The sequence below is a fragment of the Anopheles gambiae genome, chromosome X, assembly GCF_943734735.2.
Source record: "Anopheles gambiae chromosome X, idAnoGambNW_F1_1, whole genome shotgun sequence".
NCBI lineage: Eukaryota > Metazoa > Arthropoda > Insecta > Diptera > Culicidae > Anopheles > Anopheles gambiae.
In genome coordinates this window covers 11914768-11942046 of record NC_064600.1, presented here as the reverse complement: position 1 = coordinate 11942046, position 27279 = coordinate 11914768, and the positions used below count along the sequence as shown (strand labels likewise).

At 48.6% G+C, this 27279-nt stretch overlaps 4 protein-coding genes across 11 annotated transcripts; 2 read left to right on the top strand and 2 right to left on the bottom strand.

Annotated features, from left to right (window-relative positions):
* Positions 1-683: 683 nt before the first annotated feature.
* LOC1272433 (ras-related protein Rab-10) lies at positions 684-11317 on the top strand. 5 transcript variants are annotated; one of them, XM_061642924.1, is made up of 5 exons: positions 684-1053; positions 1704-2219; positions 6618-6817; positions 6907-6996; positions 7099-11317. In XM_061642924.1, exons 2-5 carry the CDS (start codon positions 2093-2095, stop codon positions 7294-7296), a joined length of 615 nt encoding a protein of 204 aa, XP_061498908.1. In that variant the 5' UTR covers positions 684-1053; positions 1704-2092; the 3' UTR covers positions 7297-11317. The 5 variants fall into 5 exon arrangements, with proteins under 5 accessions (XP_061498908.1, XP_061499029.1, XP_061499148.1 ...); XM_061643045.1 differs by having other exon boundaries at positions 718-1127; XM_061643164.1 differs by having other exon boundaries at positions 1052-1338.
* Positions 11318-11370: 53 nt separating this feature from the next.
* On the bottom strand, positions 11371-12383 carry LOC1272276 (divalent-cation tolerance protein CutA). The gene is made up of 2 exons (XM_311196.5): positions 12057-12383; positions 11371-11971 (listed from the first exon to the last, which is right to left on the bottom strand). Exon 2 carries the CDS (start codon positions 11963-11965, stop codon positions 11507-11509), a length of 459 nt encoding a protein of 152 aa, XP_311196.6. The 5' UTR covers positions 11966-11971; positions 12057-12383; the 3' UTR covers positions 11371-11506.
* Positions 12384-13862: 1479 nt separating this feature from the next.
* LOC1272441 (uncharacterized) lies at positions 13863-14907 on the top strand. 4 transcript variants are annotated; one of them, XM_311195.6, is made up of 3 exons: positions 13863-14002; positions 14161-14389; positions 14484-14907. In XM_311195.6, exons 2-3 carry the CDS (start codon positions 14227-14229, stop codon positions 14549-14551), a joined length of 231 nt encoding a protein of 76 aa, XP_311195.5. In that variant the 5' UTR covers positions 13863-14002; positions 14161-14226; the 3' UTR covers positions 14552-14907. The 4 variants fall into 4 exon arrangements, with proteins under 4 accessions (XP_311195.5, XP_061496574.1, XP_061496576.1 ...); XM_061640590.1 differs by having other exon boundaries at positions 13890-14002; positions 14198-14389; XM_061640592.1 differs by having other exon boundaries at positions 13944-14072; positions 14198-14389.
* A 272-nt stretch (positions 14908-15179) lies between these two features.
* On the bottom strand, positions 15180-23701 carry LOC1272417 (bromodomain adjacent to zinc finger domain protein 1A). Its single transcript, XM_061640571.1, has 5 exons — positions 22905-23701; positions 22428-22745; positions 17600-22201; positions 17311-17526; positions 15180-16288 (listed from the first exon to the last, which is right to left on the bottom strand). The coding sequence occupies exons 1-4, from the start codon at positions 23015-23017 to the stop codon at positions 17364-17366; spliced, it is 5196 nt and encodes a 1731-aa protein (XP_061496555.1). The 5' UTR covers positions 23018-23701; the 3' UTR covers positions 15180-16288; positions 17311-17363.
* Positions 23702-27279: the final 3578 nt, after the last annotated feature.

The window sequence follows — 27279 nt, the reverse complement described above, 5'->3', positions numbered from 1 at the left end:
TTCGTAGCTAGCAGGAATCGATACCGACCAAAAATTTATTTTTCCCATCACTAATTCCTAGCCGGTCCCGTGGTACAGTCGTCAACTCGTACGACTTAACAACATGCCCGTCATGGGTTCAAGCCTCGAATGGACTGTGCCGCCATACGTAGGACTGACTATCCTGCTATGGGGGGTAATCCATAAGTCACTGAAAGCCAACCCAACAAGTGGTCCAGGCGGGCAGGCCTTGACCGACAACGGTTGGTTTGAGCCAAAGAAGAAGAAGAAGTTCTTAGCTGTCGCTATGTGGCCGGACGAAAAGGATAGTCGGAATTATCAAAGCAGGATTGCTTGCGGATCGTGTATGCATGAAACAAAACGTATTGTCATTTTAAACTCAACAATTCAAACTCGAATTTTTCTCATACCCGGCGCTGTTGGTTGTTGGTTGCCAAATCGAACATGTCAAATCCCATACATTTTTCATGTTCGATGTCGTGTTCGATTGCTGCTAGTGCGCTGGGCTACTTACATGTGTACAATTAAATGCAATGCTCTTGTCAGTGCTTTTTTTCACACCACATTATTGGCACCCTAACGGTCAAACGTTGCCATTCAAATGCCCGTTCGCAAACTGCTGCCCTCAAAGTGTCAAAAGCGACAACGCGCTGTCAGGCAGCTGTCAGCGCGGGTGATGTTTTCGCCTGGCTCGCCCCTGCTGTGGCCGCGGCTGAACGATAACCCCAAAGCCACCGACAGCCTGACAGAGAGGTGCAAGTGCGTGCAAAGGGAACGGTACCAAAAAAATAAAACGGCGAACAACGAAAAAACAAGGCAGCAAAGGTTTACTGCAAGCAGGCAAATAGCATTAGCGAGATCGAGGGACGCCCGCCAACAGCAGAAGGGAGCAACCAACACGGTGTACATTAGCCAGCAAAAGCAGCCGAGCCGAGCCGAGCCGCCACCCCAAAACCCACGTCAAAGCAAGTGTGTGTCCGTGATTCACGTGAAGCGACGGAAGCTTTGCCACCCTCAAACACAAACGGGCGCAGCATTTAATTAAACGCACAGGCAAGTCACTGGTCCCGGGCTCGCCAGACGCCAGACCCAATCTGTTACCGGGGCTCGTACGTGTGATTGTGTGTGTGAGTGTGCATGTTTATGTGTGTGTGTGTGTGTGTGTGTTTGGGCGTGTGTTTGTGCGCGCTCACACAGCCCCTCCCCTTCATTCCTTGCATCATCTTCTCCTCCACTGCCTGGAAGAAAGATCCCGTGGGTGCATTAGAACATCGACAAATATAGTAACACTGTTAACTGTTCGGTTTCATCATATCTTGCCCCGCGTATTGTTCGTGTGTGAGTGTGCGTGTGTTTGTGTGTAGCCACAAGGGAGTAAAATAAAGGGCTTGGGGGGGGGGTTTGGAAGCCGCCTGCACGCGAACCTTCAAGTACAGGGGCGAGCGTTTATTATTGCTAGTTAAGCAAGGGCCTAGCCCCCATTCCTTTGTAAGCAGCAAAGCGAACAGTTTTTTTTTTTTTTTTGCGCCCTATTGAACTCTGCGTGTGATCCTTTATTGATAGCTGCCGCCGTTGCCGTTCGCCTGTTCGGACGGTCATTGCATGAACTCATCGGCCGGTTCAATTGAGTCATCGGTCATAGCTCGGCCTCGTAAACCAATCCCTGTGACAGTGTGACTAATTTTTCGTATACCTCTTTACAGCGATCGAAGGCAAACGGGTGGCGTGTAAAACCTCCCCAGTGCCAGTAAAGCCCCAAGACCGGGCTGCAGAGGAACGGGACGACCCCAGGGAGAAACCACCGTACCAAACCAGGGACAGATAGCGCTGCCGACCCCGTCGAAGTAGTAGACCGCATTGGCCCCTGCTTCGAAGTCAACCTCCCCCGATTGAAGTGCAAAACCAACAAAAGAAACCAAAAATCCCACCACCACCAACCCGCCGCCCTATCAACCGAGCCGTAAGAAAGCGCGTAATCAAACCTTTCGAGCACGCACACACGCGCTAAGCAATAGCAACAAGCAACAAGTTCGATAACAGCAAGAGCCGCAGCCGAACCCAGCCTGCTTAGAGGGAAGAAACAAAACAAAAAATGGCGAAGAAAACATACGACCTGCTGTTCAAGCTGCTGCTGATCGGCGACTCCGGCGTGGGGAAAACCTGCATCCTGTTTCGCTTTTCCGACGACGCGTTCACGTCCACCTTCATCTCGACCATCGGTAAGTCGGGGCGAGGCTCTGTTCGGCCGGTTTTTATTTTTTAATTTTTGAAACCCTTGCTAGCTATTTGCTGCTTTCTGCCGGGTGGTTAACCCTTTCGCCGACCATACGATTTCTAAGTCTTACAGCACAATATCACGGTTCTCGGAAAGGGCGGGTCAAACGGCAGCCCAAAACGAAATCGATGAAAAAATGTAACGGCCTTTTGAAGCTGTATAACTGTCCAACAATTGGGGGCGGTCGCGTGGTACAGTCGTCAACTCGTACGGCTCAATAACATGCCCGTCATGGGTTTAAACCTAGAGTGGATCGTCTCCCCGTAGCAAGGATTTTGACTTATTGAGTGGTAATGAATTAAGTCTCGAAAGCCTGTATAGGCCGACATTGTCCCCACATACATTTGCTATCCCGGATATGGTTTATCATCTGGAACTGGAAATGTATCAGTTATCGTTGCCGAAAACTAGAGTAAGTCCAGGTACTGGTCCAGGAAATGAATGAAATCTGGAGCTGTTCTTGGATCATCATGAGTTTATGATTGCTTCCAGTACTAGTAAGGTTTCATGATTGAATACAGAACCAGTATGCGTTCATGATTAGAGTACCATGGTCGGTATAGGTTCAGTATCAGTTCCAGGACCGGTATGGGTTCATTTCATGATAGGTTCCAAGAATGGTATTGGTTTTGTAGCAGTTCCCGGACCCCAGTTCATGTTTGGGTTCAGTTTCAGTTTCAATACCGATGTGGGTTCATGATAGATTCGAGGACCGGTATGGGCAGATGAGAGGCTCTAGGACCGATATGGGTACATGATAGGTTCCATTACCGGTATAGGTTCATTATCAGTTTCAGACCCGGTACGGGTACATGATCGGTTCCAGGAACCCGGAATCCGTATGGGTTCATGATAGATGCTAGGGTCGATATGGGTACATTATAGGTTCCAGGACCTGCATGGGTTCAGTATCAGTTCCAATACCCGTATATGTTCAGTATCAGTTCCAGTATCGGTATGGATTCAGTATCAGTTTCAGGACCGATATGAGTTCATGATAGGTCCCAGAAAACGTGGTTTATTGGAATCAAGACCAGTATTGGGTTGGTTTTGATATTAGGTCTCTTAATAAGTAACTCATTTTAGTTGGGTTTCAGGACCATTGTCTTCGGCGTACTTTTTACATTAAAGAGGATCGTTGAAATTTATTTCCGTAGCCCTGTAAAAAAGGGCACGTGAAAGGGTTACACGTAAATCATTCGCTTCGTATCTCTTTTTGTTTTTGATTTATTTACTCACTCTTTTTAACTACTTTAGCAAAGGTGTCGATTATGATAATTGTTCTAACATGATGTTTGTAATACAATCCATGCTGATCCACTTCTCCGTAACGTTTATTCAATGGCAAAAAAGGCTAATTTCTTTCATGCTTCTCTCCCTGTTTCTAGAGCGGTTGAACAGTCTACCACTAGTTTACGTTGAAGGGTGCGGCGTTTGGGAGCCCGTTGCCTGTGTCCAATTATCGGATTTTCTCCCCTCTCTGTTTGCTAATCCCTACTACAAGCTTTGATTAGATAATACGTGCCCTCTTTTGGACGAGTGTGACAATTTTGCTATGTGTCAAGCATGAGGCCAGCTTCGAGCAATTAAATTCAAGAAAAATCGATTTTAAAATCTACTATCTAAATTTATTATTATTGCTATTTAAAATGTACTGCTCCATCAGCTTGTCGATCGTGTTAATGCTCTAGTGAAACGACATTTCTATCAAGTCCCCTGGATGGACGTAAAACAATTTGTCATACTGTTGTTTTTTTCATCTTCTCTTATGCTAATTACATGTCTTCTCGCTTTAATTCTCAACACATTACTACCGACAAACTTTTAACAACTTTTAATTTTCATATTTGATGCTGGAGTTGAACGCATAAAAAAGTGCTGCTAACGTTTATTAATCAAACAATTTTTGTCTCATTTAACATAGAATTCCTGTCGTAACACTTAACATCAGTTGTAGTTTGTAAAATTTTTCCATGCTATTAAATATTATATTGCTAAAAGCCAATATGTGCTAAAGTGAATGTAATGAAAGGAGCTAAGCATGTGAGCTAAGCTAAGCTCATGGTAGGTAGAGCAGTGACCGGCAAAATTTTGAGGTAAAGGGACAAATTTTGTAAATGATAGAAAGCCGCGGGGTCAGTTAATTTTGCACTTAAATTGTTACTTTATCAAACATTAAAAAGCAGGGCAATTGGTTAATAATAGCAAGCAATACGATTTTTGCTTTAGTTGTTTTTCGGTAATAATATAGCATCCAAGTAAGATTAATGATCGGTAATTCCTATTTGTTAAAACTAATTGTAATAGAAGTAGTCTAGTGGGATCTCGGTTGCTGCTTGGAAAGCGCATGCTGATCACAAACATATTTTGTTGGACGAAAATTTGATTTGTCTGGAGATAACATAGAACTAGTAATATGATCGTATTGAACATGATATACAAGCAGTTGGACGATATCAAAATTCGTCCTTTGTGTTGGTTTGGGGAGCTATATGGACAAAAGGGAAATTGCCTCTGTTTTTGTATTATTAAAAGCCATTTGAAGTCTTATGATGAAAGACGTTTTGGAGAGAGAGAGAGAGAGAGAGAGAGAGAGAGAGAGAGAGAGAGAGAGAGAGAGAGAGAGAGAGAGAGAGAGAGAGAGAGAGAGAGAGAGAGAGAGAGAGAGAGAGAGAGAGAGAGAGAGAGAGCAAAAACTGTTTTTCCAACAGGATTCAGCTTCAGCCCACAAGGCTTAAATCGTTCAGGTTACGGCGTAAGAAGTGTTTCACCTTATTTCATCAGCTATCTGTATGACCTGCCAAGAGGGAAGAAACTGTCCCAAAATTATGAGCTCGGGAAAACTCCTGAAAACAACCCCTGTAATAATTTGTCCAACTTTTCATACTACTGTAATAAAAGATGGAAGAGTACGACGTTACGAAATGTCATGCTCAAAATATTCGGGTTTTTGGGTTGGGTTAGAGAAGCGAGTGGAAAAGTATGGTTGTTTGATATCGAAATAGCGGCTCTAAACAATTAACACTTGGGCTCTTCAGGTGAATCTCTACGAACATTTTTGTAGAATTTGGCACTTTCGGTCGTAAAGTTTGTCGACTGCTGGGTTAGACGGTTCGATTCTAGAGGTGTGCCCCAAGAACCAGAACCGTACGATTCATTCAGTTGGTTCTAAAGAGCGAACGACCTAAGTTCATCTAAGCAACGTTCAGCGGTCTTTTATAAATCATAATGTAATGAGTTGTTCATATTTGTATTGAAAGAGATGAACGATCTATCCGACTAGGACGTTCTCTATTTCGACGGGTAAGACATTCTTTTTATGAACTGTGAACCGTAATATGAGGACGTTCACGAAAAGAACGTCCTACCAGTCAAAATAAAGAACGTCCTGGTCTGCTTGATAATTTTGAAGATGTAATACACTTATTATATTCTTCTTTTAAAATGTAACAATTTACCAGTGCTGAAAAATGTCATGAGCACCACGAGATGTCCACCAACGAAAACAATGAACATATCCGTGGTAGCTTGATGCTCATTGCTGATACTCAATGAAAGTGCTTGAGTCCAACGCGATACTCCGACTGACAAGCTTAGCTTAAGCCGGTCACAAGCATAATCATGACCTTTTCTGGCTGTGAAAAGCCAAATGCAACTGTTTCAGTCACCAACACTCATGACTGAAACGAAGTTCAAGTCAGGTCACATACACAACTGTGATGATCAGGGATGAGACTCAAACAGTGGGTGGATTAATCACATGCTTGGTGACATTTTTTTTAGTACCGCACTCTTGGTCACTCACTTGGTCACGACATGTTCTGTCGATGGAATACTTGGCGTGTGGTCCCGAGCGGTTGCACAACGTGTCATCAAGCATGTGATGGTCGCAACAACTGTTTGAGTCTCACCTCTGTTCATCACGCGTAGAGCTTGTCACGCTGACATGATTTTGTTGCAGCCGGAATTTGTCATGACTATGTCAGTGACATTTTGCTGAACTGATCACAGTTAAAACAAAAGTCATGACATAGTGACTGACCAAGCGTTGGTGTCGCAAAAATGTCACGAAGCATGCATTGGTCACACCAATCGAGTTTTGAGTATCACCTCTGATTATCACAATTGAGTACGTGACGCTGACATGGATTTTGTTTCAGTAGGATTTTTTATGACATTGACTGTGACATTTTGCGAACCAACGTTCAGTTCATCTGCATGAAAGAACTAGTACGTTCACGTTCATCAAAATGAACCGAATTGCCCAAGCGTAGTTCATTCCTTGCATAAACAACCTTATTCACGTTTTTTTCTCTATCTATCTCTCTCCCCATCATCGCAGGAATTGACTTTAAAATCAAAACCATCGAGCTGCGGGGCAAGAAAATAAAGCTACAGATCTGGGACACGGCGGGACAGGAACGGTTTCATACGATCACCACCTCCTACTACCGCGGCGCGATGGGCATCATGCTGGTGTACGACATAACGAACGAGAAAAGCTTTGACAATATAGTGAAATGGTTGCGAAATATAGACGAGGTACGCCTTAGTCGTTTATTGTTTTGTAAATCCCTGTCTCTCCTGCATGTTTCCGCATTCATTTCCCGCTTTTTTTTTTTGCATTGCAGCACGCCAACGAGGACGTGGAAAAGATGATCCTCGGCAACAAGTGCGACATGGCGGACAAGCGTGCGGTGCGCAAAGAGAGGGGCGAAAATGTAAGTTAGCTCGCAGAGGGGTTTTTTTCTTTTCTTTCCTGTTTATCACCACGCTATCAATCTCATCGTTCTACCATGCCCGTGTCCCATTTCCCTGCACAGATTGCCCGCGAACATGACATCCGCTTTATGGAAACGTCCGCCAAAGCGAACACGAACATCGAGCTGGCGTTCCGCGAGCTGGCCGAAGCCATCCTGGACAAGGTGGCCGGCAAGGAGACGACCGACAACCCGGACCGGGTGGTCGTGAACAGGAGCACCGGCGAGCGGTTACCCGCCTACAAGGCCTGCTGCACGTAGTGTGCTTAAGCCATCCATGCCGTCGCCCCTATCCCCCTGCTTTTCGTTCCACCCGCACCCCTCCTTTCCCTTGCCGCGCAGTATGGCGCGTGTGTCGTTCCTAAGTGTGTATCGTCGCGGCGCCCTGGCAGCCCAACAGCCCCGACACCACACCAACCCGGCACGGTTTACTTCCCCTCTGCACTCTATCGCAGACCGTGGTGCGGGTGGAGGGGGGAGGGGGGCAAAGGGGGAGCAACCGGGTGTGTACACGAGAGTCCCGCGAACCCCTTGTCGCGTTTCGGTGCCGTGCTTCGTTTTTTATTTTTGTTTTCTTTGTTGCGTTTAAGATTTCGAGCTCTGCAGCAGCGCCTGGGCCTAGTAGGACGGTGCACGGGGCAAAAACCAAACACCGTGAAATGAAATTAGTAGCAGATATTGTAAGATTAGTTCTGTCTGGCGGTGCACTCAAAAGGGCACTTGTTTATGTGCATATGTGTGGGTGGGGGCTAGGAGGCGCTAGTGCGCATTATTTACGGCAAACACACAACTATCATTCACAATTAGATTTCCCGCGGCGTGTGGGCTCTGTCTGTTTTAGTCTGTTTAGTAGTGGTGGAGCGTTCACCACCGGGCGAGAGGGAGACCGAGTAGGAAATAGTGCCGTAGGGCGCGAGATGTAAAATCAAACCGCGTGAATGTACGTGTTGCACAGGAGGGGGTCTGGGGGCCGTATTTCATTACCGTTTAGCGTTTAGACCAATTTGAGATTTAGCGTTCGCGTGCGCGAGAGACAGCTGTGCGGCCCGTTTTGTTTTTAATTTCCTCACCCCCATCACCACATTAATTTTCATTTTCGGTATGAGTTACGGGCCAGTGCGACTCGTGCCGTGTTTAGCTTTAGTTACATTTTTTGTTTGTTTGTTTTCGAGATTTAGCTAAATGAGAAAGATGGCAAATAGTAGACACGTGCGCCGATGTATCGCTTAGTGGGGAGCATTGTAACGGCTCTTCTGTTGCGATTTTATTTTTCTCGTTCCTTCTTTTAACTAAACGAACTGTATCGAATGGGTTTTGTGTTTGGATCGTTTTATTAAATTGTTTCCCCACAACAACCACAAAAAAACAAACCCATCATAAAACCACACAGATACACAAACACACACACACATATTTTAATGATATAACCTTTGATTTCGTAGTATATTTAGCAAACTTTCGGGCAGCGCAGTTGCATTAGTTTGATGGTCGATCCATGAAAAATCCCTTTAATATGGCGCTCCCGGTAACGGCTTGTTGTGTAATTAGGTTGCAAGCAGGTGGGGCGCAAAACCACCGGTGAGGGGAGAGAAAGATTATGCACCGCGACAAACAAACAAACAAAACAAATCAAACAAATCAAAAGCCCGAAGCTTTAAGCCAAGCGAGCCAGCTTATTTCAATTTTTCTGTTGTGATGAGTACGAAGTTACGTTAAGCTAATGATTTGCAGTTAGTAGAGGAAAAGAGAAGGAAGAGAGAGAGATAGGGATAGAGAGAGAGAGAGAGAGAGAGAGAGAGAGAGAGAGCGTAAAATGCGTAGAGGAAACAAAAAAATGTTACTAAAGATGAAAGGTAAGCCACAAGGGGAAGTGAAAAAAATGTGAAACCTTACGCGCCGCTAGTACGATTAGATGTAATGAAACGAGAGCAAACGAAGAAGAAGAAGAAGAAGAAGGAAATATTAATAAACCCCTAATCAGCTCGACATATACAACACAACAAGCAAGCAGCCGTATCAAATCGATCGTGTGGCCAAAAGGCGGGGCAAGGGCGGATGATTGAACAGCATCGTACCGACCACACCCATCCACCCACCTCCTCCTCCAACTGCACCCAACCGATAGAAGAAAAAAAACCATCCACCGGAGAAGTGACGTGATGGGTGGCCGCTACCACCCAGGTTACAGGTTTTTTCCAGAAGTTCTCATAGCTGTGGGACACTTTATTAACTCTTTCTTACGGGAAATGAACTTAATGTAATGGGAATTGGACTCTATAGCACTCTTGTTGGACAAATCCAACAGGAATGTCCAAGGAGCCTGTCCAAAAAGGGTGCCATAGAGTCCAATTTCCAACATATGAAGTTCACTTCCAATAAGATAAAGTCAAGCAAGTGTCCCACAAGTATGAGAACCCCTAGAAAACCCTGTATCATGCTGTGAGCCATGTTTTAAAGTGTGTCGTAAAGTGTTAATTGTTTCGATTTTTTTTTCTTGCTATTTATCGTCTGCTGTTGTGTGCATCGTTAGCGCGAAGATTAAAAGATGGGGCAAGAAAGCTGTGTAGCGGGGTGTAAAAAAAACAGGCTGCCCTGGGTGTGTGTACTTTGCATACGCAACCGTTAGTTTTCGGCCCCAATGACGGGCATGATTTCAACAGGCGAATGATAACGATCAAGCATCAGCAATCAGTGTTAGGTTTTATGCGAAAGCGAGGATGGTGGAAGGCAGCAGGCGGCCAGCACCCAATCATCACCTAAGCGCAATATTTGAATGTTGTAAATGGTAAACAAAAAAGAGAGGCAAACATCGTACGAATGTTGAGGCTATTTCGGGAGGGGGATGGACACATAAAAACACGTTATTAGTAAGCTTATTGGAAGTGTGTGTTACTTACAGTGCTGCAAAATGTCCCGGTCAATGTCATAAAAAAACAAATCTGACTGAATCAAAGTCCATTTCAGCGTCACGTACTCAATTGTGATAATCAGAAGTGATACTCAAAACTCGATTGGTGTGACCAATGCATGCTTCGTGACATTTTTGTGACACCAACGCTTGGTCAGTCACTATGTCATGACTTTTGTTTTTACTGTGATCAGTTCAGCAAAATGTCACTGACATAGTCATGACAAATTCCGGCTGAAACAAAATCATGTCACCGTCACGAGCTCTACTGTGATTATCAGAGGTGAGACTCAAACAGTTGGTGCGACCATCACATGCTTGGTGACACGTTGTGCAACCGCTCGGGACCACACGCCAATTATTCCATCGACAGAACATGTCGTCACCAAGTGAGTGACCAAGAGTGCGGTACAAAAAAAAATGTCACCAAGCATGTGATTGATCCACCAACGGTTTGAGTCTCACCTATGATCATCACAGTTGTGTATGTGACCTGACTTGAACTTCGTTTCAGTCATGAGTGTTGGTGACTGAAACAGTGACATTTGGCAGCACTGTTCACAGCCAGAAAAGGCCATGATTATGCTTGTGACCGGCTTAAGCTAAGCTTGTCAGTCGGAGTATAGCATTGGACTCAAGCATTCGCATGTCGCGTTCGGCATGTCATGATGCACTTTCATTGAGTATCAGCAATGAGCATCAAGCTACCACGGATATGTTCATTGTTTTCGTTGGTGAACATCACGTGATGCTCATGACATTTTGTAGCACTGGTTACTTACTGTTTTTTTTTCTGCTTGTGCCCTAATCCAAATCTTTCGGCCATACAGTTTCCCACCCACAATGTCCCTCCTCCTCCCTGCCAGTATGCAAAATTCTTTCTCAACTTGCTCAACATCACAACCCACTTTTGTACAACTGCGTGCTCAGTCTAACTGGCGCTGGAAAGAAAGGAGGAAAAACGCATCATACTCGTAGCATGTATATGTGATATAATAAGTATCAGTATCCAGCATCACACAAAACTCGTACACATCAATCTATCGATACCACACTCACTGTGTCGTAGGCAAGCAAACGAAAAAAAAGAAAAGAAAATGCGATCCGCCAGGGGTGCAACATAAGTGTGTAAGCATAGCAAAAAGCAAAGCATAAAAAAGAAACGTTATTAACCCTATAGCAGCTTGTACGTTTGTTCTGTGCGTTAACTTCCAGCCAGCCGGTTTGGACCGTGTGTGTGTGTGTGTATTTTTGTTTCTCGCCTACTGACGGGGCTGCCAAATTTCGAAATGGGGTGTAGATTTCAATGCGACGGTGAGGAAGAAAAGAACAGAAATATCAATAAATGCTACCGGTGAAACGATTTGGGTTAAAGAGTGTGGCAAAAACCGTTACCATTTTAGCAAAGAAATAAAAGGCACGCGAAATTACAGTACAGAAATTTCCCCCTCCGTTCTATATTCTACCATAATATCAATTCTCGTCGCCCAATTCCCCGTCCCATGTGCAAAAGAAAGAAAAAGGAAAAACTTCTTCACCTGCTCGCTTCCTATGGCACCCGCGCTACCCGTCCCGCTTGGGGACAGTTTTGCCGATCCAGTCGAGGTACGGTGGGTTGCCAGCCGCTATCGGCATCGCGATCACCTCCGCCACACTGTACGGGTGGCTTTCCCGCACGAACCGTATCACCTCCTCGACCCGGTCGGTGCGCGTCTTGAGCATCATCAGCACCTCCGGGTCCTCGTTAATCTTGTCCTCCCACGAGTAGATCGACGTCAGCCCCGGGATGATGTTGACGCACGCGACCAGCTTCCGCTCGACGAGCTGGCGGGCCAGCTTCGTTGCCACCGCACTGTCCGGCGTGGTCACGAACGCGACCGAGTACTCGTTGTCGGTCGCCGTCGGGGTCGTCGCCGGGGCCGTGCCGCTGCCATCGGTGGCCATTGTGTTGCGCCGGGCGGAAACGCTTACTGTCGTTCGGCGAAGGATGCAGGATGGTAGCAGAGCGAGCGGGCGTAGCATAGAACCCTGGTAAGGTCGGGTGGTGGCGAAAATGGCACCAAAGGACGGAATATTAGAATGCCGGGAGGTGTGTGCAAACCGAGCGCTTTACCTTATCAGAAAACAGCTGTGCGCCGGTCTGTGATACCGACCGAAGGTGGCCTACTTCTGCTGTGGTACGGTTGTTTTGATGGTGCTGTTAGAAATCGTACATACTGCCTGGTTCACTACTGCAAGCAGACTTAAGACGTTTGATGGTGCAAAAATCAAATCAATTTAAAGCAAACTTGTATCAAATGCCATAGAAAAGAAACTCCATTGATGTTGTACACGAGTTATTAATTTAATTTGATCAAATTCTTCGCAATTGAACGCCGTTTTCCTCTACAATTTCCTTCTCGCGCAAGGCACGAACTCAACAGTCGCTGATCGACCGTTTGAATCAACTACGGTGGAGCGCCGTTTATTCGGGTACCTTTTATCCGGCTGTCCGTTTATCCGTGCTGTTGAGAAAATACAAAGTTGGCATTGTGTGCTGAGGAGGATATTTGAAATGACGGTTTTCAGAGCATATTGTCATAACATAAAACGCTATAATTCATGGCATATTTCAAATATTCTCATTGGAAAAACATGAAGTTAATAAAAACTGACTAGGATTTACCGAAATACAATATTAAATTGGAACTGATACGGAACCCATACTGGTCCTGGAACTACACATAAACCAATACCGGTCCTGAAACTGATATTGAATCCATAACGGTGCTGGAAATGACACTGAACCCATTCTAGGCTGGAACTACTCATGAATCCATATCAGTCCTGGAACTGAAAGTAAACCTATTAAGGACCTGGATGTGATAATGAACCAATACCGGTCCTCGAACCTATCATGAACCCATACCAGTGCTGGACTCTATCATGAACCCATACGCCCTGGAACAGCTACTGAACCCATACCGGTCCTGGAACCGATAATGAGCCTATACCAGTACTGGAACTGATACTGAACCCATACCGGACTTGGAACTGACACTGAACCTATACCAGTCCTGGAACTATTCATGAATCCATGTCAGTCCTGGAACTTAAAGTAAACCCATAAAGGACCTGAAACTGATGCTAAACCCATACCGGTCCTGGAACCGATCATGAGCCCGTACTGATCCAAATTTCATTTATTTTCAAATACTGTACCTGTATTCTTCTGGATTCTGATTTGGAGCTGTGTTTAAACCTGGTTCACGTATGTAACCGATACAATTTCAGTTCCAGTCGACGCACCATATCCGGTAGTAAATATGCAGCGTTGAAAATAGCGTTGGAAATTTAGTATAATTTGTACAGTTAGATCTCTAGAAGTAAGCTTGCTGCGTGTAGCTTTAACGCATCTTATCTTTAAGGCCGCGGTACATTGTCCATACTCGCTAATCTACTATCGATTTTTACTAGCGCATCCAGCGGCGACTGGTGGAAACTTTTTTTGGTCATCGAGGGAATGTTCATGTCAGATCTCAAATTTAAGCCGTTTTTACACCGTTTTTGATGCAAAAATGGCTTAAATATTTGTACAACATCTTTATCTATCAATTTCAAACATTTTTTAGTGCAGTTTCAGTAAAAAACATGTAAAAATAAGATATTTTCTGAAGTGGCTCCAAATTGTTTGGCAAAATGCTTCGGTCAGCCGCCACAAGATGCGCTGGTGAATATCTAAATTACACTAGCTAAATTACGGACAATGTACCTCGGCCTTTACATTTGTCATTGTAATTAGATTGATTTTGGTTTTAGTTTTTGCCGCATAATCCGTTATGAAATCTCGTCTAGCGTCTGCACTGCCAGCAACCGTTTCTAACGGTTGCGCTAACGTCTTGTGTTAGCAGTTTGAATCGCGCGCGCGCGCTGTCATTGCGACGGGCCTGTCAGCGAACGTCGGGTGGCAGCTGTCAACCGCAGCCGCGGGGCTGTCACATTTCGGCACACGGAGCAAGAGCAAGAAGAAGCGCCCAGGCCCGTCCGTCACTCTTGCTGATTGAAAATTCGTTTTGAAAGGTAAGCATCGCGACAGGGCCGCCCTTACGAAAGCATTACATAACAATAACTCGCCTTTACGGATCGATCGGTACGGTCTCGCGGAGGTTTTCGCAGCCCTCGTCGGAACCGGACAGCCCACAAATCTAACCGCACCCCCTTTTGTTCGCCCTGGCCAGCTTGGCATCGGCGAACTCTTCTCTTATCCCCCCCCAGAACGCACCAGCAGCATCAGCAGCAGCAAAATGTCGGACCCGGTGGCACGTCCCATGAAGTTCCCGTACACCTTCTCGGCGAAGTTGGCCCAGTTCCCGATCCAGCACTACTTCAAGAACCAGTGGATCTGGCGCTACTACTTCATCGCGTTCGGCGTGTCCATTCCGCTGTTCTACAAAATCCACAAGCTGGGTAGGTATCGGTGTTTGCGCGGTGTGCAAGGGGGTGAGCGCACAGGGTTTTAACGTTTCCCCCAATGTTCTGTCCGGTCGGTCTCTGCTTCCAGCTAACTCGCCGGCGAACCAAGCGAAATGGGCCGAATCGAAGAGGAAGGAGCACGAGGAGCACCACTAAACCCAGCGTTTCGCATCCAACATTCAGCCTTCTAACAACTTAAGGTCAAAAGTGTGCATGTGTGTGTGGGTGTGCGTGTGCGTGTGCACCCACACACACACACAGCTAGTGCGAGAGGTCCTTTCTGCAATCAAAAGTTTGTTGCGCGCGTGTCGACAGTTACACCCGTGCGGGACCCATCTGCTCGACGATAAAACCCACCCCGCATGTCCACATGTGTGTGCCCACACTCACTGTATGCCTGCATGTGTGGGTGCGCATTTCGGTGGGGAGGTGTGGGGGTTCATTGCCGACCCGTTCCGCGTTGACACACACGTGTCCCAGATTGGACAGTAAATAAATACTTGCTAAACCTATTCGCCGTTCGTCTCTCTGAATGTTCTGGATCTGAGTGCGAACACTTCCGGAAAACGGTCTCGCGTGTCTTCTGCAATCTTCCGGGCAACCTGACCAGATGGGGTGTTTTGGTTCGTTTCCTGCCATTTGCTGGCAAAGAGGTTTGAGCATCATTTGCACTGTGGAGATTCACCTCATTTGCTCCACGAAGCGGACTGGGGAAGCTTCCCGTGCCAAAGGATCATTCCCAATGGTTCTTTCCTTCGCACACACATGACACATGGTAGCCCGGTTTGCTGGAGCTCATCTTATTCCTATTATTTATTGTGTAAAACTTAAGCATCTAAAAGCAATCTTTCATTTTCCTCTATACCTATTACACTTTCTTCAAAGTTGCTTGCGTCCTCGCTTCTGCTTCCTGCGCATCGTGATACGATCCAAAAGAAAGAAAAAACAAACCTCATTGATAGGAGAGCAAAAATCTACTCCCCCTTTCCCGGTGTTTTTTTCTCCATAGAATTGCCTCACAAGAAATAAGGTTCTGTTTTGTATGTTTTCTTAAAAGCAAAATGTCTGTACAATTGCTACGATGATCATCGCTACCTTATCGCTTCTCGTTGCGTATTAAAGTGTATCTGTGTGTGTGTGTGTGTGTGTCCTAAACACCTTCCTTATCCGCTAGTGTGTAAAGTGTGAATCCCTTTAATGGGCCTTAATCAACTAATCGATTCTGGTTTGGTGCATGTAATGGAGTAAACACAAATTTGTTGAATGCTATGTGTAAATGAAAGACGAAAGAAAATGAAGCTAAATGTGCGCCTGTCCCCCTCCTACCGCCTGTGAAGCTGCCTGGCCTGGGCACAGCACAAAACCAAGCTCAGTAGTATACCTTTAGGAACATAAGCATTAGAAAATACAAAAAAAAACAAGAGTTTTAACAAGATTCATAATACACCCAACCCACGCGCGCCACTGGTTTTCGTTACACAATCAGAATCCACGAGAGAAAAGCACACAAGGTGTGTTTATGTAGGGGGGGAGGGGCGATTTGGTTGACTTTTTTTGTTCGTGCTGCACACGACTTTGTTCGACATACCCCCGCTCTTTCTCCTCCTCTTAACCTTGGCCTTAAAAATGTGAGAGTTCAGGTGGAGACCCCGCTGCTGCTTGGAATTGTTCCTTACGGTCTAAATAAGTAAATAGGTTCCCTTATCCTAGGATTGTTGATTTTAAGCTAGCTTTAAACCTATTGCAATACACATTGTGTCCCTTCTCTTTTTTGCATTAGCTGTGGTGGTGCTGGTGCTGCTGGAACAAAGCTAAAATGATGGTTAGCCGATGAACTCTGTACACGATGTGCCTAGCAGAAGATGGAAAGTCAAAGCCATCCGTAGACGCTTCCTAAAAAACAAGCCAGAAAATACGTTTTAATCTACTGCACACACACAGACAAAACCCATGAGGAAGGACATAATGAACCTAGTTAGTGTTGCGTTGCATGCATCTTTCGTTGAAATTCATTCATTTGAATGACTTTTGAAAGATTGATGACTCTTCAATGATTCATTCGAACGATTGATGTATCTTCAAGTATTCATGAATCTCGAAAGATTGATAAATCTCCAAAGATTCATGAACCTCGAAAGATCGATGAATCTCGATAGATTGATGAATTTTCTAAGGATTCTCTAAGGATCTCGAAATATTGAGTAATCTCAATCCAAGGATTCATGAATTTCGAAAGAATGAAGAATCTCCAAGGATTCATGAATCACGAAAGAATAATGAATCTACAAGGATGCATGAATCTCGAAAAATTGATGAATCTCCAAGGATTCTCGATAGAATAATGAATCTCTAAGGATTCATGAATCTCGCAAAATGAGTATTCTCAATCCAAGGATTCTTGAATCTCGCAAGATTGAGTAACCTCAACTCAAGGATTCGTGAATCTCAAAAGATTGAAGAATCTCCAATGATTCATGAATCTCGAACGATTGAAGAATCTCCAAGGATTCATGAATCTCGCAAGATTGAGTATTATCAATCCAAGGATTAATGAATCTCGAAGGATTCATTAATATCGAAAAGTGATGAATCTCGAATGATTGATGCATCTCGAAAAATTGAAGAATCTCCAAGGATTTATTAATTTCGAAAGATTGATAAATTTCCAAGGATCTATGAATCCTCAAGGATTTATGAATCTCTAAAGATAAATTAATCTTCAAAGATTCATGCATCTCCAAGGATTCATGGAGTCTTTCGAAATTCATGAATCTTTAGAGATTCATAATTATTTGAGATTCATGAATCTTTGCCACCGAGATTCAGATTAATTGTATCAATTCAAAGATTCATTCAAATTCACGAATCTGAATCAGATTTACCCAACACAGCCTAGTAGTTACAAGTTATCTTACCGTCCGTGCGGTTGCTGAGGCCACTGGATGCTCTCGTGCCACACGGCACGCTACTACTTGCGATGTGCGCCGTCGTCGCCGTCGCCGACGCCATTGACGCTTTTGGACGGTGGGCCGTTCTGCTGGACACCCGGCTTCTGCATATCACTGGGCTGGAAGGGTAGATTCAGCTCCTTGCACCGTTTCACCACGTACCGCTCCAGGTCACGGCCGATGCTGCAACAGGACGAGAGGAAAGCAAAACGTATACAGGTTGTAATGAAGCGTACAACAACAAACAAGACCTTACCGGTAGACGTCCGTCTCGTCGGTGTTGTAGAGATCACAGTTGCGAAACACCAGCTGCACGTCGCTCAGCATCTGCTCGTTGATCTTGTAGTCGCCCATGTTCAGCTTCGACTTGATGCGCGCAAAGTCCATCGGGCTCTTGATGACGGCGTAGTAGTCCGGCACCTCCTTCGCCGAGACCGGCCGGTTGAACGGCCACGAGTTCGGGTGCTTCAGTATGTCGTCGATCAGCGTGTAGAGCGCGACCGAGTTGAGCGGCAGGTCGTCGCCGGTGCGGCGCGACCGCCGGGCCGCCGCCCCGATGCGCAACCGGGCCACCGTGCCTTCCTCGTCGCCGTCCTCCTCGTCGTCCAGCTCCTCGTCGTCGTAGTCGTTGTACGGCGAGCTGCGTCGTTGGCCCTTGGTCGAGCGGGCGCTCGTGCGGGTCGGCGCTTTGCGCGACCCGCCGCCACCGAGCGGCTCCTCGTCGCTATCGATCGTGCCCGGCCCGGCCACTTTGGCCCGACCGTTGGTCGCCCGCCGGGCTCGCTTGCTCGCGGGCGGCGACACGTCCTGCGCATCCCCCGCCCGCTTGTGCTTCTTGCTGGCGGACCGCCGCTGGGCATTGTTGCGCTTCCGATCGGCGCCACCGTTCGAGAGCGAGGCTGCGGCCCGGGGGCGTTTCCGACGCTCCTCCCGCTCATCGTACGATTCGTCGTCCTCGTCCGCTATCGTCTCATCTTCGTCCTCCTCCTCCTCCCCGTTGTCGTCGTCGTCATCCTTCTCCTCGTCGTCCTCGCCGTCGTCCCCGTACCGGTAGGCGCCGTTCGTCGCGGCAGTACTGCGGCTGGTGCGCCCCGTCGACGTCACCACGATCGTTGGTTTCGCTTTCGCTTTCGGTTTACTGCGCTTCGCCACCTTCGCTACCTTCACCATCAGCTTCGAGCGCTTCGCCCGATAATCCGCATCACTTCCGTCGTCGTCGTTCTCCTCCGCCCCGTCCTCGGGGCCACTTCCCTGCGAGCCTGCCGACTCGTCCGCCTCATTCCGCTGCTCCACACCGTCTCCATCCTCCTCCTCGGCCTGCTCCTCCACCTCCTCCTCCTCCGCATCCTCCTCCATCTCGTCCCTTCTGTGCCCTCTTCCGTTTTGTTCCTCCTCATCCTCCTCCTGCTCCTCCTCCTCCTCCTCCTCGTCCTCCTCCTCGTCGTCCTTCCACCTGAACATCTTCTTCTTCTTCTTCCTGTTCGCGCTCGGCTTCTCCTTGAAGTTTTCGGGCCGGCACCGTTTGCAGTACCAGTCGCCGGCCGGCACCTCCTTCAGCTTCGGCTTCAGGCAGTAGGTGTGGCAGGCCCGGTTACACTCGTCGCACAGCAGCGTCAGCCCCGGGTCACCCTTCCGCCGGCAGATCATGCAGCAGATGCGCTCGGCCGACCGCGACCAGTGGATCGCATCGTACAGCACGTTGTAGTGCAGGAAGAGCTGTGCGTAGCAGGTCGACTGCATCAGCGACACCTCCCACCGGACCAGATTCTTCAGCCCCTCGTGCTGCTTCTGCTGCATCACCGCCCGGTCCTTGTGGTCCTTCTTCGGGCCGAACGGGTGGCGCAGGAACTTCGGATCGATGCACTGCGCCACCTGCAGCAGGGCCCGGCCGAGCGACTGCACCCTCTGGCGCAGCGTTTCCGACTCGTGCAGCGGGTACGACACCTCTTCGCCCTCTAGCGTCTCGTCTAGTAGGGAGACTGTCGTGTCGGGCAGCCCCTGGCCCGGGTGGGACGCTTCCGACATCAGCCGCTCGAGACTGTCCCGCTCCGAATCGAGATCGCCGCCGCCGGGTAGTTTCGCCACCACCGGTTTCTGGTCCTGCTCGCTGTCCACCCGGTCGCCGTTCGGCTCGCCATTCTCCTGCTTCACCTGCTTCTGTTCGCCGTCCTGCTGCTCCCTGCCGTTGTCGCCCTCCTCCGCCTTGGGCGCGAGCCGCTTCGGGCCCCACACGAGCGGCTTGTCCGTCTGCGCATCGTACCCGTGCGCCTCGAGCGCCTCGCGCCACTTGTCCCGGTCGCGCACCCGCATCACGCCCAGATAGCCGACCGTTATCTTCGCCTCCAGCTCGAGCAGGTTCTCGAGAAAGACCGCCTCCAGTATCTCGTTCGGCTCCGTGCCCGGCTCGTGGCTGAAGTTGGGCGCATCGTACCGCTTCTGGTTGCGGGAGGCAATGTCCGCGAGGGCACCCGCCCGATCCGCCTCGCCCACCGACAGCTTGTCGAGCGGGCACTTCGCGATGTGCGTCACGATCAGGTCCCGCTCGCACTCGAGCGTCTCGCGCAGCTGCTTCTCCCGGGCGCCCCGCGCGTTCAGGCTGCGGATCAGCGCGTCCAGCTCGTCGGCGGTGGCGTAGTAGCCCCAGCCGACCGTCCCGGGATGCTGCTCCGTGTGCACGGGACAGTCGTCCGGTTGGGCGGTGCACATCAGCAGCTCCTGGTTGGACGCCGGGCGCACCGGTGCTGGGAGATTCGTGGCCGCACCGCCGTTCACGCCGTCGGTAGCGGGCTCGGCCGAGTTGGCACGCGACTTGCCCTGCTGCTGCTGCTGCTCGGCGCTCTCCAGCTTGGCGCTGCCGAGTGTCAGCAGCTGCTCGTACACTTCTTCTACAGGTGCCGGGCGAGTAGAGGAGGACGACACTGCGTTTGCGTCCGCGATCGCTTTCGCGTCGAGCAGGGCGACCACACCGTCCGTCCCGGCGCACCGCATGATCGCGCGCGTAATGTACTTCTTGCGCTGGTCGGGCGCGCACGCGGCCAGCCCGGGAATGTGGGGCGTCGGGCGGTCCAGGCACCGGCCCGCGTACGTCCGATCGTGCTCGACGAACAGGCCGGGCAGCGACTCGAACAGCCAGTAGTTGCGGTAGCACCGGTCCGTGCCGAGATAGATCTGGTAGTCGAAGAAGTCCTCCTTCAGCCGCTCCGACTCGGCCTGCAGCACCTTCAGCTGGCGCTGCGCGTCCGCCTCGATCCGGGCACACTGCTCGTCGAGCCGGTCGGTCAGCTTACGCCGGTACTCCTCCCGGGCCGCCAGTTCGCCCTCGAAGCCGGCCAGCTCGCGCTTCATGTCGTCGCGGGCCGCGTTCTTGAGCGAGCCCGCCTTCACAGTGAGCCGCCGCTGGGCCCACCGGTTCGCCTGGTAGCTGGTCCGGGCGGTGCGCGCCTTCTCGACCCGCTCCTCTACCAGATCGCGCACCCCGCTGTACGTCAGCAGCTGGTGGATTAGGCAGCACAGGATCTGGATGATGTCGCCGACCGGCAGCTGGTAAACGGAGTACCAGTTGAGCGCGCGCAGGATGTGCGGATAGTCGCGCACCAGCCGCAGCCCCGGATCGTCCCCGCTGCCGTACCCGCCCCGGTTCTGGTAGCGGTGGCGGGCGGCTCGCTCCTCCACCAGCGCGCCCGACGCGAGAAAGTGCAGCCGGAGCAGCTCCGACACCGTCATCGAGTCGATCGGCATCTCGCTCAGCTTGGTCGAGTAGTGCTTCTCGCACCAGAGGGCCGCGTCGCGGGCCCGCACCTGCTCCGGCACGGTTTGCCGCTTCTGGGCCAGCCCCTCGATCCGCTCGTACCGCACGCTCTCCTCGTTCTCCTCCTCCAGCTGCTGGGTGAAGATCGCGCTCAGCAGCACCTGGAAGATGTCGCTGAGCGGCCCGTTCACCTCGCGCAGTATCAGCGCCCGCTCGAGCAGATGGATCGTCAGCCCGCCCGGGAACTTGCTGCGGATCGCGAGCAGGTCCGCGAACGAGTTCAGATACTCCAGTATGAAGACGAAGCTGCTGAAGTGGCGGGCCGCGATCAGGGGCCGAACAGGGCGCACCGGCGGCAGCGGCCGCTGGTCCGGCAGCTCCTGGTCCTCCAGCACCGCGTTGTAGCGCTTGAGCGCGAGCACCACCTGCTGCGCCAGCAGCGCCTTCTCCTCCTCCGCCCGCCTCTTCGCCAGCGCTTCCTGCTCCACCCGCAGCCGCAGCTGGGCCGCCTCTTCCTCCTGCTTTTTCGCCTTCGCCTCGAGGGCCTGCGTCTCGCCCGGCAGCTTCTCCACGTACTTGGCGATGCTTTGCTGCTTGCCGCCGCCGCCACCCGCGGTCGATCCCGCCGCCGCCTTTGGCAGCTCCTTGCCCTTGCGCTCCTTGCCCTTGTCGGCGGGCGGTTGAGTTTTCGCTTTTTTCGGCTTGCCGGTCCCGTCCGCCCCGTCGGCCGCCAGCTGTTTTGTCTGCTTCTTCTGTTTGGCCGGCTGTTTGGTGCTGACCGTCGATGCAGCAGCACCACCGCCACCCGCTTCACCGCGCTCCGCGTTCTGCTTCAGCCGCTTGGACTGCTGGAAGCTGGGCGTCTGGCCGTGGAAGACCAGCCCGTCGGTCCAGCCCTCGCCGGTCACGAACCGGGCCAGCGAGTCCGCCTTGATGCGCAGCTGGCCGCCCGGGCCGGCCTCCACGTGCTGCTTGAGAAAGAGTTTGCACTTTTCGCGCGTTAGCGCGCTGCGGTCGCGCTTCACGTTGCCGGGCAGTACGGTCCACACCTTCGGCGTCATGTCGTCCTCCGCCCGCACCTGGTACGTCAGTGCGTTGGGCGTTAGGGTGCTAAAAAAAAAAGGGAGGGGGGGGGGGCGGTGCAAAGGTTGGGTTTAGTCAATTTGCGCCATTTCCGTTTCAAAAACCGCACGGACGCAAGGGAAGACATTTCGCGAAACAGATTTAAAAAAAAACTTTTTGGTTTGTTTTTAATTTACAAAACGACCTACGCAGGTCAACGTCCGGAATTGGGAATCGAACCTTGCGCCTCTTGCCAGCCATCTAGACAGCTTACCTATCGACCAGCACGTTCGTGATGGTGGCACGCCGAAACGCCTTCCGCACCGGGTCCATCGCGTCCACCGACTCGCCCTTGAACAGATGGTCCTTCACGAACCCGTACACGTCCTCGTGCATTTCGTTGATCGACGTGCGCTGGGTGTGGGAGGCGACGAGCAGGAACGGGCCCTTGACCGCGGCGGGAAACGTTTTCAGCAGCTTCCGGGCGTCCTTCTCCGAGTCGAGCGCCTCCAGGTAGGTGAGATTGGGCCGCCCGGTCATCGCACAGGTCCACACCATGGACGAGATGAGCATGATGCGGTGGAAGTAGTCCCTGCAACAAAAAACACGGCCAAACCACGGGAAAGAGAAGCGCGTTGCAGATAGAAGAGCTTTTCCTTGTTGTACTGGTGCGTTTTGTGTGTGTGTGTGTGTGTTTGTGTTGGTGTGTGCACACACACATATCCTGCCCAGCGTTACGGCGCATACTTACTCGTAGTTGCTGAATATCTCCCCGGTCGGTTGGCAGTAGAGCACCTCGTCGCCATCGCGGAGCCGCTCCCCGGTCGACGTTTTCTGGAGCACTTGCCGCCTGAGCAGGGGCATGGTTGAGTTGAGTCGGTGACTGTCGGTGACTGGTTGAATTGATTGGTGGTGTCGCCTTGCGGGTTGCACCTCACTTTCGGTCCTCTCCAAACGCGCACACAAACGCACACGCACACACACGCTAGCAAACAGACACACGCGCGCACACACCGCACCGCGTCGTATGTTTGCAATGCTTCACTGCGCGGCACTGCCTGCCCTCACAGTCCTACGCTTCCGGTCCGGCACTCGCTGGCTCACTGTTCCGCTCCAACCCCGTCCAACCACTGCCGACGCACAGCACATGAGGTGACGCCGGCGGATACCACATCTGAGTCTGTGCGTGTGTGTGGGACAATGTTGGGGCTGGCTGGTTCGCGGACTTGCTTTGCACGGACTTCCTCTTTCCTCTGGCCGCTGCTTTTTGCTACACGGCTAATGCTTCCCCTCCAGGGAGCATGTAAAAGAAATAGCAAAAAAAGAAACGCTTCGCGAAGTATGTGCGATGGCGTCGCAAGTACAGCAACGCACCGCACCTCACCGCCACTGGTATATTTCACAAACGGTGTACACCCGTGCAATGAAAGGAACAGCAGCGCCCGAGAGCGCGAATTGGCCCAAGCTTGTGCTGCTGCTGTTTGCTGTATCTGACACAACGCTCTCGGCCTCTCCTGGGCCCGCCCTTTGACAGGAGCGCGCGGACCTTTCTCAGATCCCACCAGGCATGTCAAAACGGGCGGTGCAGAAAATTGCAAAACGCCATTAGGCGAAAGGCCATGAGAGTGACAAAATGCTGAAAAAATTTTCAAAACAGCTCACGTTTTTGTCACTTTTTTGAGCTTTTGTCAAAATTTTGTAACCTGGAGCAGCCAGGAAATAAAGTTGACAAAGTTGACAAGATTTGACGTTCGCAAAAAAGCGCAAACAAACAGCTATTTGGTGCAGTTGTGACTAGTGTTGGGTAAAGTGCTACTGTGCGCACTGTGCGCACAGCACATCATACTGTGCGCACAGCACATCATACTGTGCGCACAGCACAGCACAGTGCTTGAAGTGCGCATTGTGCTAGCACAGTGCGGAAGTGCTAGCACAGTGCTAGCACAGTGCGGAAGTGCTAGCACAGTGCTAGCACAGTGCGAAAGTGCTAGCACAGTGCTAGCACTTTTCGCACAATGCGCACACTTTGCACAGTGCGCTCTCTGAGCACACTTTTCGCACAGTGCGCTCTCTTCACACAGTACGCTCTCTGAACACACTGCCATGCAACACACACTGCATGCAAACTTACTGAGAGAACGCACCGTGCTAAGAGAACGCACTGTGCTGAGAGAGCACACTGTGCGAATAGTGCGCACTGTGCGAAGTGTGCGCATTGTGCGAAAAGTGCTAGCACTGCCCAAGTAGCCTTAAGAAACTCTATTTGATTATTAACAGTTTTTTTAAGGCCTTAAAAATCAAATAGAGTTTCTTAAGAGAATATGACATTTGCCAGCGTTACAGCATAACGACGTATTCCGTTACCCTCGTTTTTTTATTCGGGTCAATATAACACACAGTGTTTTTCAAATTTTATCTACACCATTTCCAATTTATTCAATTTTCGAAAAATCATTTTCTTATTTATATAATAATGCATATTTATTTTCACACCAAAATATTTGTTTTGCTTAACTGTACGAAAACTATGTGTTTTCTTTTATTCCTCTATTTGTATCTGCGGTTATAATAAAAAAAAAGAATTTAAAAATATAAAAAAATTCATAGTTTTTAAATAATACATGTGAAGAGTTTGATAAAGGGTATGCAATATTTGCAAATGAGAAAAATCTTCATAAAAATATTTATTTTCTTGGGCAAAATAATATGCTCTAGATGACGATAATTTTTAAGACATACTGTACATGGTCACGTACATGGCGCCTCCATTTCTTATGTCAAAAAGTTCGTCAAGCTTCGTGTGTATAGCTTGTGTGTAGATGACAACAAAACCAAGCGTCTGCGACAATTTCTATCAGCTATTGTTTAATTTGTGTATCATCGTGCTTTTACAACAGGTCAGTGTATCGATATTACCATTCTCTTCACATGAGCTACATAAGTTTTATATTTCGCAGCATTTTCGATTCCGATAGCGTTTGGACATCATGTTTTCCGTACACGGCAGCAGCTGACCTCCACGATGAAGATTGACGAAATCCGCGTAATGAAAGAAAATTGTGTGATGCGGTTACCTAGTGAAATTGTGTTTTTATTCAATAAACGAATAAGTGTTTTATTTATTAATTTATTTCACGAAAATATAAGCACATTAAGCTTAACGAAGACCTTGCATGTCCCTAACGAAAGAGAAAGAAAAATACAGCCATCTCTGTCGATTTTTTCGTTAATTTTGATCTTTTTCGTTAAAAATACCGGTTAAATTTTAAGATTTAACGAAACATTGACGAAGAAAGGAAAGCGTTACGCAGTGTTTTAAGCCCTGGAATTACTGCTGTATGGAAAGCTAAAAGTAATACTTTTAGGCATACTTTTAACGGTTTCTTAACAGGATTGTGCTACATGGGTGTGCTAGCACTTCCGCACTGTGCTCAGAGAGCGCACTGTGCGAAAGTGCTAGCACTGTGCTAGCACTGTGCGGAAGTGCGCACTGTGCGCACAGTGCGCACAGCACACTTAGGGCAAAGTGCGTGTGCGCACAGCACACTGAATTGTGCTACTTTACCCAACACTAGTTGTGACCCATTGCTATGATCATAATGCTAAAATGCATGATTCTAATTTATTTATGTACCTATTTCGTGCTTCTTTAACAAAATATCGATGATATTCAGATGTTGGAGCTTTTTATCGTTCTTGTGTATATTTTTGGTGCGGCCACGAGAAAAGCTCTTTTTTGCAGTTGACAAGCAATTTTGATACGGACGTCACACGATGCGTAAACTTTGGCGTAAACTGGATTTCAGCCATACAACCCTGAAATCTTTTGACAGGAAGTTTACGCTCTCCCATACAAATCAAGCGTAAACTTTTTGAGTTTACGCCTCGTGTGACGTCCGTATGACAAAGTTGAAAAAAATTTCAACATTTTGTCACCTCCATGGCCACGCGCTAATTGAATTCCGGGAAAATATGTCAGCGCTGCCATGTTCATGCAGAGTGACCAGAAATACCAATTTATCTGCACAGTCATTATCCGATATACGCTATCGTACGGGACCGAGTTTACACTACTGGTTCCAGGGTTGAAAAATATCATAACAGAATTTAGCATATAAGTTTTTTGTTGTAAAACAGGTATCTTTTGCACAAATTTAATGCAATATGCTTTAAGAAGATTAAGGAAATTCAAAAAGAGCATAACATATTTCAAAGAATTAAAATATTTGCAAAAATCACATGAAGCTGTCAAATTTAGAGGAATCGCGTACTGCGAATTCGCATATATCGAGTATCGCGTACTGCGGACGATTGCTGTATTCCTATTATTTTTTTCATATGCCTGCCGATTGACAGATGATAACCCTGAAACTGCAGATTTTTCATTTGTTAAACCGAAAATCATAGGTTTTCTCATAATACTAACCAAAAAGTAATAAAAACATTTCCCAAATGTTTTAGTGCAGTAAACTCCATATGAAATATGAAAATCACTAGAGACCAGAACTAAAAGTTCAACACTGACAACTAAGGCCCGTGTGTGTGTTTCATGAGATGCGATGAAATTGGCTGGTGCTAGTAATACAAATTGAAACGCCTACTGAAAACTTTCGATAAAATTTTGACGCTTCTACCGAAAACCGCCAAAAAATGGCCACACTGTGTTCATGTTTCATGGAGAAGCTCTGCAAAAACGGTCTTTTCATTGAGCTAAGAGTTTGACAAGCCTGTTCGAGTCAAATGTCAACGGTGTTTCTAATACGGACGTCACACGATGCGTTAACTTTGGCGTAAACTGGATTTCAGCCATACAACCCTGAAATCTTTTGACCGGAAGTTTACGCTCTTCCATACAAATCAAGCGTAAACTTTTTGAGTTTAAAATAAGAAAATAAGAAATATTTTTTTACACGAACCCAAGGTGTTATAAATGACAAGGTTAAGTTGTTCAGAGCAAAAAGACATTTATCGACTTGACATATTTCTTCCGGGGGCTCCGGTCAAGGTGGAATGTATAATGAGGTGTAGTTATCCCAAGTGCCACAAATCCACTAAACGACTACTAAACGGCTTCTAAACGACTCAAGTTCTCTACCTAAACGGAATATAGAAAGACTTCGTTTAGC